The sequence below is a fragment of the Prinia subflava genome, unplaced genomic scaffold (genome assembly GCF_021018805.1).
Source record: "Prinia subflava isolate CZ2003 ecotype Zambia unplaced genomic scaffold, Cam_Psub_1.2 scaffold_63_NEW, whole genome shotgun sequence".
In the NCBI taxonomy this organism is placed as follows: domain Eukaryota; kingdom Metazoa; phylum Chordata; class Aves; order Passeriformes; family Cisticolidae; genus Prinia; species Prinia subflava.
This window is the reverse complement of record NW_026961070.1, coordinates 35,788-48,062: the sequence shown is the minus strand read 5'-3', so window position 1 is coordinate 48,062 and position 12,275 is coordinate 35,788. Positions and strand designations below refer to the sequence as shown.

The window sequence follows — 12,275 nt, the reverse complement described above, 5'->3', positions numbered from 1 at the left end:
CCGGCGCATTCCCGAGCGCTGCCTCATCCCCGGCCCGCCCCGCCCGCCCCGCCCCGGGCCCCGCGCCACGGCGGGGGGACAGCGGGGACACCGGGGGGACACCGGGGGGACACCCAGGGGACAGCGGGGACACCGGGGGACACCGGGGACACACCCAGGGGACACCGGGGACACCGGGGGACACAGCGGGGGGACACCGGGGGGACACCGGGGACACACCCAGGGGACAGCGGGAACACACCGGGGACACCCCAGGGTGACACCCAGGGGACACCGGGGACACCCAGCGACCCCCGCCCAGCCCGGGGTCCCGCGGTGGGGGCAGGGCGGGGATCTCTGTCCCCTCCAGATGTGGCGGCACCGCTGGCAGGGCCCCGGGGGGGGGAGGGGACACGCGGGGACACCCCCGGAGCGCGGGGGGGGGGGGGGAGGGGAGCGCGGGCGCGGCCCCCCCGCGGGGTGGGGGAGGGGACGTTTGGGATTTGGGGACGTTTGGGATTTGGGGACGTTCGGGATTTGGGGATGTTTGGGATTTGGGGACATTTGAGATTTGGGGATGTTTGGGATTCGGGGACGTTTGGGATTTGGGGACGTTCGGGATTTTGGGATGTTTGTTTGGGATTTGGGGATGTTTGTTTGGGATTTTGGGATGTTTGTTTGGGATTTTGGGATGTTTGGGATTCCGGGCTGGCCCCGCGCCACCCGCGGGGGGAGGGGCCCGGGATGGACACGGGGGGGACACGGGGGGGGCGGCAGGGGGGGACCCCCGGAGTCCCCGAGTTGTTCCCGGGAGGGGACAGGGAGGGGACAGGGAGGGGACAGCGCCGGCGGCCCCGGGCGGTGCCAGCTCACCCCGGTGGTGGCGCTTTGGTGGCAGCGGGGCGGTGGCGCCGCCCGGGGACAGCGGTGACAGCGGGTGTGGCACTGCCGATGGTGGCACTGCCGCTGGTGGCACCGGGTGTGGCACTGCCCGGTGGTGGCACCCGGTGACAGCGGGCGCGGCCCGCGGGATCCCCCGGCCGTGCCACGCCCGTGCCACACACCTGGGCCAGGTGTCCCCGTGTCCCTTGGGTGTCCCCGTGTCCCCTCCTGGGCAGTGCCGCGTGTCCCCCCCCGTGTCCCCCCTGTCCCCTTCTGTCCCCCCTCTGTGTCCCTTGGGTGTCCCCTCGTGTCCCCCCCCTGGAATTTGGCCCCTCCCGGGGGGGACAAAGGGGGAGGGGACATTGGGGACACCCCGGGGGGGGAGGGGGCGCTGTCCCCACGTGGGGGTGACTCAGGAGGGCGCGGCCGCGGAAAGGAGGAAACTGGGACTGAACTGGGAGAAACTGGGGCTGAACTGGGATCAAACGGGGGCTAACTGAGCTAAACTGGGACTGAACTGGGAGAAACTGGGAAAAAATGAGAAAAACTGGGATCAAACTGGGAGAAACTGGGGCTGAACTGAGGAAAACTGGGATCAAACTGGGAGAAACTGCTGGGAGCGCTACAGGAGCCTCCAGAATGTCCCAAAATCCCCCCAAAATCCCCAAAACCACTCCAGACTCTGGTCCTGTCCAAAGGTTTTTTATTGGGTCGGGGCTGGAGAACCGCAACTCCTGGAGGGCCCCGAAATCCCGGGATTCCAGCCCAAAATTCCAGGGGGGCACTGCAAGATCTCTGACCTCGCTGAAGGGCCCCGAAATCCCGAGATCTGAGCCCAAAATTCCGAGATTTGAGGATGAATTCATTTGAAGATCTTGACCTTGTTGAAAGGTTCTGAAATCCCAGGAAATCCCAGGATTTCAGCCCCAAAATCCCGGGGTTTGAGCCCAAATTTATTTGAAGACCTTGACCTGGTTGAAGGGCCCTGAAATCTCAAGATTTTGGGGCTGAAATCCCGGGATCTGAGCCCAAAATCCTGGGATTTGAGCCCAAATTCATGTGAAGATCTTGACCTTGTTGAAGGCTTCTGAAATCCCGGGATTTCACCCCAAATCTGTTTGAAGATCTTGCCCTGGTTGAAGGGCTCTGGAATCCCGGGATTTCAGCCCAAATTCCCGGGTTTTATCCCGGTTTCATTTGAAGATCTTGCCCTGGTTGAAGGGCTCTGGAATCCCGGGATTTCACCCCAAATTCTCATTTGAAGATCTTGCCCTGGTTGAAGGGCTCTGGAATCCCGGGATTTCAGCCCCAAAATCCCAGGATTTCACCCCATTTCATTTGAAGATCTTGCCCTGGTTGAAGGGCTCTGGAATCCCGGGATTTCAGCCCAAATTCCCAGGATTTCACCCCATTTCATTTGAAGATCTTGCCCTGGTTGAAGGGCTCTGGAATCCCGGGATTTCAGCCCCAAAATCCCAGGATTTCACCCCATTTCATTTGAAGATCTTGCCCTGGTTGAAGGGCTCTGGAATCCCGGGATTTCAGCCCAAATTCCCGGGATTTCACCCCATTTTATTTGAAGATCTTGCCCTGGTTGAAGGGCTCTGGAATCCCGGGATTTCAGCCCCAAAATCCCAGGATTTCACCCCATTTCATTTGAAGATCTTGCCCTGGTTGAAGGGCCCCAAATCCCGGGATTTCAGCCCAAATTCCCGGGTTTTATCCCGGTTTCATTTGAAGATCTTGCCCTGGTTGAAGGGCTTGCCCACGTGCCGGAATTCCCCCTCCCACAGGAAATATTCCGTCACCAGCGTCCGGCACTCGGCGCTGTCGGGGTCCAGCTTGCGCCAGGTGTAGGACTCGTAATCCACCTGCCAGTCCGGGCACAGCTGGGGAAAAACGGGAAAAAATGGGGAAAAATGGGTGTTAGTGAAAAAAATGGGAATTCCCTGCGAAAACCCTAAAAAAATCCGGGATTCCCAAGGGGTTTTGGGGAATTTTTGGGGAATTTCAGGTTTCCAGCAGGTGTAGGACTCGGAATCCACCTGCCAGTCCGGGCACAGCTGGGGAAAAAACCAGGAAAAAATGGGAATTAATGGGGAAAAATGAGAATTAGGGGGGAAAAAAATGGGAATTCCCTGTGAAAACCCCGAGAAAATCCAAAATTCCCAAGGGTTTTTGGGGAATTTTTGGGGAATTTCAGGTTTCCAGCAGGTGTAGGACTCGGAATCCACCTGCCAGTCCGGGCACAGCTGGGGGGAAACACAGGGAAAATTGGGGAGAATGGGAATAAGTGAAAAAAATCTGGGATTCCCTGCAAAATCCAGGATTCCCAGAGAAAACTCCAAGAAAATCCAGGATTTTCTCCCCATGAACACAACCCCAGAGGGGTTTTGGGGCTCTTTGGGGTTTTTTTGGGAATCCTCTCACCATTAACACCAGCTCCTGTCCCGGGCAGGGATTTTGAGCCATTCCTGGTCAGATTTTCAGGGGGATTTTGGGGATTTTCTCCCCGTACACCGTTTTTTGATGGTTTTTTTCAGGATATTTGTATTTTTGGGGGTTATTTTTGTGGTTTTTTTGTGTTTTTTTTGCTCACCGTGAATCCCGGGCAGCGATTTTCAGGGGGATTTTGGGGATTTTTTCCCCGTACACCGTTTTTTGATGTTTTTTTTCAGGATATTTGTATTTTTGGGGGTTATTTTTGTGGGTTTTTGTGTTTTTTGCTCACCCGGGCAGGGATTTTCAGGGGGATTTTGGGGATTTTTTCCCCGTACACCGTTTTTTGATGTTTCTTTTTCAGGATATTTGTATTTTTTGGGTTGTTTTGTGTGTTTTTGCTCACCGTGAAGGCCAGGGATTCACCTCACCCCCGGGCAGGGATTTTCAGGGGAATTTTCTCCCCATACACCGTTTTTTTTGGGGTTTTTTGGGGTTATTTTGTGGTTTTTTGTGTTTTTGCTCACCGTGAAGGGCAGCTCCTGCCCCCAGCAGGGATTTTCAGGGGAATTTCGGGGATTTTCTCCTCGTACACCGTTTTTTGACGGTTTTTTTCAGGATATTTGTATTTTTTGGGTTGTTTTTTGCTCACCATGAAGGCCAGCTCCTGCCCCCGGGCAGCGATTTTCAGGGGGACTTTGGGGATTTTTTCCCCATACACCGTTTTTTGATGTTTCTTTTTCAGGATATTTGTATTTTTTGGGTTGTTTTGTGTGTTTTTGCTCACCGTGAAGGCCAGCTCCTGCCCCCGCAGCACCCACACCCCCGAGATGCTGCTGTCGTGGTCACTCCCAAACAGCACCACGGAGGCGAAGGCGTTCTTGCGCAGCTTGTCCAGGCGCTGGAACATCCCTGGAAAATTGGGGGAAAAATGGGAAAAAATGGGGAAAAACTGCGCTGGAACATCCCTGGAAAATTGGGGGAAAAATGGGAAAAAATGGGAAAAAACTGCAATGGAACATCCCTGAGAAATGGGGGGAAAATGGGAAAAAACTGCGCTGGAACATCCCTGGAAAATGGGAAAAATGGGAAAAAACTGCGCTGGAACATCCCTGGAAAATGGGGGGAAAAATGGGAAAAAACTGCGCTGGAACATCCCTGAGAAACTGTGGGGAAAAATGGGGAAAATGGGAAAAAACTGTCCTGGAACATCCCTGGAAAATTGGGGGGAAAAAATGGGAAAAAAATGGGAAAAAACTGCGCTGGAACATCCCTGAAAAACTGGGGAAAAATGGGAAAAAATGGGAAAAAACTGCACTGGAACATCCCTGAGAAATGGGGAGAAAAATGGGAAAAATGGGAAAAACCCGTGGGGAGGGCGCTGGGCAGGGCTGGGGGAGGGGAAACAGGGAAAATGAAGATGAGGATGATGAAGATGAGGATGATGAAGATGCTGAGGACGAGGATGAAGAGGAAAATTGTGATGGGGCTGCAGCTCGTGAAGGTCTGGGGGAGCTCCCTGGGGTGGGGACAGGGACAGTGACAGGGATGGGACAGGGATGAAGATGAGGATGATGAAGCTGAGCATGAAGATGATGATGAAGAAGATGAGAATGAGGATGATAAATCCCCACCTGTGATGAGGTTGCAGCTCATGAAGGTCTGGCTCAGCTCCTCGGGGTGGGGACAGGGACAGTGACAGGGATGGGACAGGGATGAGGATGAGGACAGGGATGAAGATGAGGGTAATGAAGATGATGAAGATGATGAAGATGATAAATCCCACCTGTGATGAGGTTGCAGCTCATGAAGGTCTGGCTCAGCTCCTCGGGGTGGGGAAAGGGACAGTGACAGGGATGGGACCGGGATGAGGATGAGGACAGGGATGAAGATGAGGGTAATGAAGATGATGAAGATGAGGATGAAGGTAAATCCCACCTGTGATGAGGTTGCAGCTCATGAAGGTCTGGCTCAGCTCCTCGGGGTGGGGAAAGCGGGGACAGGGATGGGACAGGGATGAGGATGAAGATGAGGACAGGGATGAAGATGATGAAGATGATGATGATGATAAATCCCCACCTGTGATGAGGTTGCAGCTCATGAAGGTCTGGCTCAGCTCCTCGGGGTGGGGACAGGGACAGTGACAGGGATGGGACAGGGATGAGGATGAAGATGAGGACAGGGATGAAGATGATGAAGATGATGAAGATGATGATGATGATAAATCCCCACCTGTGATGAGGTTGCAGCTCATGAAGGTCTGGCTCAGCTCCTCGGGGTACCGGTACTGGCAGTACCACAGGCTCCAGCCCTCGCGGTCAAAGTGCTCCCAGAAGTGCGGCAGCGCCACCGTCAGCGTGTCCTCGTTGGAGTACTTGCGCTTGAACTCGTCCAGGACAAACGGGCTGGGGACAGGAGGGACAAAGGGGACACTCAGGGGACAGCCAGGGCCGTGACAAACCCCCAGAGTGACCCCAAACCCCCCGCAGTGTCCCCAGGGCCACCCCCAGCGTGTCCTCGTTGGAGTACTTGTGCTTGAACTCGTCCAGCACGAACGGGCTGGGGACAGGAGGGGACACAGGGGACACTCAGGGGACAGCCAGGGCCGTGACAAACCCACAAACCCCTCACAGTGCCCCCAGGACCCCAAACCCCGCAGTGTCCCCAGGGCCACCCCCAGAGTGTCCCCAGTGGGGACCTGAACTCGGCCAGGAGGGGGACAGGGGGACAGGGAGGGACAGGGGGACAATCAGCCCCCCCAGAGTGGTGACAAACCCCCCCTGGTGCCCCTAAACTCCCTGACAATGACCCCAAACCCCCCCAGGTGTCCCCAGGCCCCCCCAGGTGTCCCCAGGTGTCCCCCGTGCCACCTCTTGGGCAGGTGTGCGAAGGGGTCCTTGGCCTTGGGCTCGGCTGCCAGGACCTGCTCGCACTCGTCCAGGTCCTCGTCGGGCTCCGGCCGCTTCTCCTCCTTCTTGGGGGGCTTCTCCTTCTTGGGGGGCTCCTTCTCCTTCTCCTTCTCCCTCCGGGGGGGATCCTTCTCCTTCCGGGCCTGGCTCTCCGCAAACTTCTTGGCTTTTCCCCCCAAAAAATCGGGTTTATTTGGGGTTTTTGACCCAAAAAAGCCTCCTGGAAGTCGGCTTTTCTAACCCGTTTTCAGCCCCCAAAAAACTCCCCCAGGTGTGTCCCCAGCTCCTCCAGGTGTCCCCATGTCCCCCCAGGTGCCCTCTCTGTGTCCCTGTGTCTCCTCAAGTGTGTCCCCATGCCCCCCCAGGTGTCCCCAGGTACCGCCCATGTCCCCCCTAGGTGTGTCCCCATCTCCTCCCAGGTGTCCCCCAGATGTCTCCCAGCCCCCCCAGGTTGTCCTCAGGTGTTCCTATCTCCCCCCAGGTGTCCCCAGGTGTCCCCATGTCCCCCAGGTGTCCCAGGTGTCCCCATGCCCCCCCAGGTGTCCCCAGCCCCCCCAGGTGTCCCCAGGTGTCCCCAGCCCCCCCAGGTGTCCCCAGGTGTCCCCAGGTGTCCCCAGCCCCCCCAGGTGTCCCCAGGTGTCCCCATGCCCCCCCAGGTGTCCCAGGTGTCCCCAGGTGTCCCAGGTGTCCCAGGTGTCCCCAGGTGTCCCCATGCCCCCCCAGGTGTCCCAGGTGTCCCCAGGTGTTCCTATCTCCCCCCAGGTGTCCCAGGTGTCCCCAGGTGTCCCCAGGTGTCCCCATGCCCCCCCAGGTGTCCCAGGTGTCCCCAGGTGTCCCCAGGTGTCCCCAGCCCCCCCAGGTGTCCCCTCACCGTCGAACTGGGCCATCCTCTGGCACAGCTGCACCTCCCCCAGCACGGCCTTGAACTGGGGCTGGTTCAGGCACGTGAGGAACCAGCGGGTGACGTTCCCGAAGGGGCCCCGGAACGCGGGGTCCAGCACCTGGAGAGACCCCAAAACACACCTGGGACCCCCAGAACACCCCAAAAACACACCTGGGACCCCCAGAACACCCCAAAAACACAGCTGGGACCCCCAAAAACACCCCTGGGACCCCAAAACACCCCAAAAACACAGCTGGGACCCCCAAAAACATCCCAAAAACACAGCCAGGACCCCCAAAACACACCCTGAACACAGCTGGGACCCCCAAAAACACCCCTGGGACCCCAAAACACCCCAAAAACACAGCCAGGACCCCCAAAAACACACCTGAGCACAGCTGGGACCCCCAAAACACCCCAAAAACACAGCTGGGACCCCCAGAAACACCCCAAAAACACAGCTGGGACCCCCAAAAACACACCTGAGACCCCTAAAACACCCCCAAAAACACCCCTGGGACCCCCAAAACACCCCAAAAACACACCTGGGACCCCCAAAAACACACCTGAGCACAGGTGGGATCCCAAAAAAAACCCCAAAAACACACCTGGGACCCCCAAAACACCCCAAAAACACAGCCGGGACCCCCAAAACACCCCAAAAACACAGCTGGGACCCCCAAAAACACCCCTGGGACCCCCAAAACACCCCTGAGACACCCCTAAACACATCTGGGATCCCAAAAAATCCCCCCAAACCTGCCCCAAATCCCCCCAAACCTGCCCTAACCCCCCCCTCAATGCCCCCCAAAGCCCCCCAGCCCCCCTCACCTGTCCGTACCTGTTTGTAGAGCCAGAGCAGGGCACACACCAGGCTGATGTCGGCCAGGCTCACCCTCTCCCCCACCAGGAAGGTTCTGGTCCTCAGGTGCCCGTCCAGGACCCCCAGGACCCTCCGCACCTCCTCCTTGGCCACCTCGGTGGCCTGGGGACACGGGGACACCATTGGGGGGCGAACGGGGACCCCAAACTGGGGACCCCAAACTGGGGAGGGGGAATTGGGGAAGGGGACCCCGAAACCACCCCTGACCCCTCCCAAAAACCCCAAAATTCCCTCAAATCTTCCCCAGGCCAACCCAAAAATCCACCCCAAAACATCCCCCAAGAACCCCCAAAGCACCTCAAGACCCCCCCAAAAAACCCCAACCCCCCCCAAACACCCCAAACCCCCCCCAGATCTGTTTGCTGTCGTGCAGAATTCACAGCGTGGGGAGCACCAAAACCCACCCCAAAAACGCCTCAAAAAACCCAAGAAAAATAAACTGAAAACCTCAAAAAATTTTAAAATAATCCCAAATGTCCCCAAACCCCTAAAAAAACCCCAAACTCTGTTTGATGTAGCAAACAATGCCCAGGGTGGGGAACACCGTGTCGCTTCGAGCCCCGAAATCCCCCCAAAAATAAGAGAAAAAATCCAAAAAAATTTGGAAAAAAATTTTTAAAAAATCCCAAAAATTCCCCAAAAAATCCCAAAAATCCCCCAAAACTCCCCAGACTCCCCGGGAGGGCCCAGACCTGTTTGTTGTAGTGCAGGATGCCCAGCGTGGGGAACACCCAGGTGCTGGCCGGGGGCACGACATCGCTGTCGGCGAAGTTCACCCACTGCAGCACCGCGGCCGCCGCCTCGGGCGTGGAGCCCCGCAGCTCCTCCGTGCTCACTGCGGCAGGAAGGGGTTCATTCATTAGCCAGCAGGGTCGTTAATTAGCCTGGAGGGTCCTTAATTAGGGGAGGGATTCGTTAAAGGCCGGGGGGAGCCGTTAATGAGCAATGGGAGATCGAAGTGATGAAGGCAGCGCTACCCTGCAGCTCCTCCGTGCTCAATGCAGGCAGGAAAGGGTTAATTCATTAGCCAGGAACATAATTAATTAGTCAGGAGGGTCGTTAATTAGGAGAGGGACTCGATAAAGGCCAGGGGGAGTCATTAATAGGCTAAAACAGGTCATTAATGAGGTATCAAGGTGATTAATTGCTGCTCACTGCGGGCGGGAAAGGGTTAACCCATCAGCCGGCAGGATAATTAATTAGCCAAGAGAAATCAATGCAATTAGCGCCCAGACAAGGCTAATTAAGGCCCCACCGTAGTAGGCGATGGCGTTGCTCTCGAAGACGCAGAACCCGTCGTCCCCCTCAAAGGCCGGGACCTGGGACAGGGAAACCGGGGGTGAAACCCCAAAAACAGCCAAAAACAGCTAAAAACACCCCAAAAACAGCCAAAAACAGCCAAAACCAGCCCAAAAACAGCCAAAAAACACCCCAAAACACCCCAAAACACCCCAAAAATACCCCAAAACACCCCAAACCAGCCCAAACCAGCCTAAAACCACCCCAAATACCCCCAAAACAGCCCTATAAGACCCCCAAACCCGAACATCCCCAAACCACCTCAAAACCACCCCCAAACCCTGAAATTTCCGCCCCCAAACCCCCAAAATTCACACCCCTAAACCCCCAATTCTGGGATTTCAGGAACCCCAAACTTCCCAAACCCCCCAAATTTCCTTTTTTTGGGTTATTTTGGGATGTCAGGACCCACCTTCCCCAGCGGGAACTCCTGCAGGAACTGCGGGGTCCCAACCTTTGGGATTTCAGGGTGGAACCCCAAGCCCCAAACCCCCCAAATTTCCTTTTTTTGGGTTATTTTGGGATGTCAGGACCCCTCCCAAACCCCCCAAATTTCCTTTTTTTGGGTATTTTTGGCCCGGACCCCTCCCAAACCCCCCAAATTTCCTTTTTTTTGGGTATTTTTGGCCCGGACCCACCTTTCCCAGCGGGAATTTCTGCAGGAACTGCGGGGCCCCAACCTCCCAAACCCCCCAAATTTCCTTTTTTTGGGATTTCAGGGTGGAACCCCAACCCCCAAACCCCCCAAATTTCCATTTTTTGGGTATTTTTGGCCCGGACCCACCTTCCCGAGCGGGAATTTCTGCAGGAACTGCGGGCTGCGGTTGGTGTGGCCGAAGTGGAAGAGCGGCGGCGCCGAGGCCACGCGGAGCCGCGCCCCCGAGTACTGAGCCGCGATCAGCGCCTTGAAGGCGCGCCAGTTCTCGGGGTACGTGTACAGCGTCTGCGGGGACACGGGCACAGAGTGTCCCCAAAGTGGCCCTGAATGTCCCCAAAGCGGCCCCGAAAATTTGGGACACTGGGGTGGCACAAGAGCTCGACTCAAAGTTGGGTCCGGCGGTGATTGGGGCTTTAAATCCCCCCTGGTTTTTGGGGTACCTGGGCAGGATTTGGGGGACAGGACACCCAGAGGGTCCCTAAAGTGTCCCCACAAAGTCCCAAAAGTGTCCCCAAAATTTGGGACACTGGGGTGGCACAGGGGGTCCCGAAAAGGGAAACCAAAGTTGGGCCCTGCGGTGATTGGGGCTTTAAATCCCCCCCAGTTCCCGGGGTACGGGTACAGGGTCTGCGGGGACAGCGGCCACCAGTGTCCCCAAATGTCCCCACAAAGTCCCCACAAAGTCCCAAAAGTGTCCCTGAAAATTTGGGGCACTGGGGTGGCACAAGAGCTCGACTCAAAGTTGGGTCCCGCAGTGATTGAGGCTTTAAATCCCCCCTGGTTTTTGGGGTACCTGGGCAGGATTTGGGGGACAGAACACCCAGAGGGTCCCTAAAGTGTCCCCACAAAGTCCCAAAAGTGTCCCCAAAATTTGGGACACTGGGGTGGCACAGGGGGTCCCGAAAAGGGAAACCAAAGTTGGGCCCTGCGGTGATTGGGGCTTTAAATCCCCCCCAGTTCCCGGGGTACGGGTACAGGGTCTGCGGGGACAGCGGCCACCAGTGTCCCCAAATGTCCCCACAAAGTCCCAAAAGTGTCCCTGAAAATTTGGGGCACTGGGGTGGCACAGGGGCTCGACTCAAAGTTGGGTCCGGCGGTGATTTGGGCTTTAAATCCCCCCTGGTTTTTTGGGGTACCTGGGCAGGATTTGGGGGACAGAACACCCAGAGGGTCCCTAAAGTGTCCCCAAAGTGTCCCCGAAAATTTGGGACATTGGGGTGGCACAGGGGGTTCTGAAAAGGGGAACCGAAGTTGGGTCCCGCAGCGATTGGGGCTTTAAATCCCCCCGGGTTTGGGGGAATCTGGGCAGGATTTGGGGGACAGAACACCCAGAGAGTCCCTAAAATGTCCCCAAGTGTCCCCACAAAGTGCCAAAAGTGTCCCCGAAAATTTGGGACACTGGGGTGGCACAAGAGCTCGACTCAAAGTTGGGTCCGGCGGTGATTGGGGCTTTAAATCCCCCCTGGTTTGGGGGAATCTGGGCAGGATTTGGGGGACAGGACACCCAGAGGGTCCCTAAAGTGTCCCCAAAATGTCCCTAAATTGTCCCCAAAATTTGGAACATTCGTGTGGCACAGGGGGTCCCGAAAAGCGCGACCCCAGGAGCAGCCGGAGCGGAGCAATTGGGGCCGTGAAACTCCCGGCTTTGGGGTCCCCAAATGTCCCCAGAGTGTCCCCAGATGTCCCCAGAGTGTCCCCAGGGCTGCGGGGAACCGGAGGGACAAAGGCTCCCAAGGAGGAGGCTCCGCGGTGCTCCGGGCCCCGAAACCCGCCCGGATTTGGGGTCCCCGCGCAGGATCTGGGGGGAATTGGGGTCCCCGGGGTGTCCCCGGGGTGTCCCCGCGGTGTCCCCGCGGTGTCCCCGCGGTGTCCCCGAGACCGCCCCCGCTCCCCCCTCAGGGCCCCGGCTCCCCTCAGCGCCCCCCGCGCCCTTCCCGCCGCCATCCGCGCCCCCCGCAGCATCCCCGCGGCTCCGAGCGCGGCCGGGCCGCAGCCCCGGTGCCCCGCGGCCGCCCCGGTAGCGGCGGGGGAGGCGGCGGCGCGGCCGGGGCGGGCGGATGGCGGCGGATGGCGGCGGGGCCGCACTCACCCCGGACACCGCCATCTTGGAGAGCGCGGAGAGAAGGCCGGGCCGCGGCCGCAAAGCGCGGAAGGGGGGGGGGGACAGCGCGACAGTGGCGCGCGGCGACGCGAAGCGCCGAACGGGCGCGGTTGCCGTGGAAACGGAGGGCGTCCTTCAAGGGGCGATGCCGCCTTAAAGCGGCAATCACGGGGTGGGGCCCACTCCTGGTAAAGACCCCCCCCAAATTCCCGGAGCCCCCCAAGAGAAGACGGAGAGGCGGA

General features: G+C 57.9%; 1 protein-coding gene across 4 annotated transcripts; it reads right to left on the bottom strand.

Annotated features, from left to right (window-relative positions):
• Positions 1–1,547: 1,547 nt before the first annotated feature.
• Positions 1,548–12,154, bottom strand: EEF1G (eukaryotic translation elongation factor 1 gamma). Of its 4 annotated transcripts, none has more exons than XM_063425248.1 (11): positions 12,022–12,154; positions 10,059–10,217; positions 9,231–9,294; positions 8,668–8,810; positions 7,934–8,077; positions 7,081–7,210; positions 6,171–6,375; positions 5,533–5,705; positions 4,088–4,212; positions 2,624–2,750; positions 1,548–2,147 (listed from the first exon to the last, which is right to left on the bottom strand). In XM_063425248.1, the coding sequence occupies exons 1-11, from the start codon at positions 12,034–12,036 to the stop codon at positions 2,116–2,118; spliced, it is 1,317 nt and encodes a 438-aa protein (XP_063281318.1). In that variant the 5' UTR covers positions 12,037–12,154; the 3' UTR covers positions 1,548–2,115. The 4 variants fall into 4 exon arrangements, with proteins under 4 accessions (XP_063281318.1, XP_063281319.1, XP_063281320.1 ...); XM_063425249.1 differs by lacking the exon at positions 1,548–2,147 and adding an exon at positions 2,303–2,544 and having other exon boundaries at positions 2,623–2,750; XM_063425250.1 differs by lacking the exon at positions 1,548–2,147 and adding an exon at positions 2,303–2,465.
• Positions 12,155–12,275: the final 121 nt, after the last annotated feature.

What these genes read in the sequence shown, in the direction of transcription:
- EEF1G (XM_063425248.1), bottom strand. An exon ending in TCCTGCACTACAACAAACAG is followed by an intron (nt 8,078 to 8,667) that starts GTCTGGGCCCTC and finishes CCGTGTCCCCAG; the next exon opens with GCCACCGAGGTGGCCAAGGA. An exon ending in GGCAGGAGCTGGCCTTCACG is followed by an intron (nt 2,751 to 4,087) that starts GTGAGCAAAAAC and finishes GTTTTTCCCCAG; the next exon opens with CTGTGCCCGGACTGGCAGGT.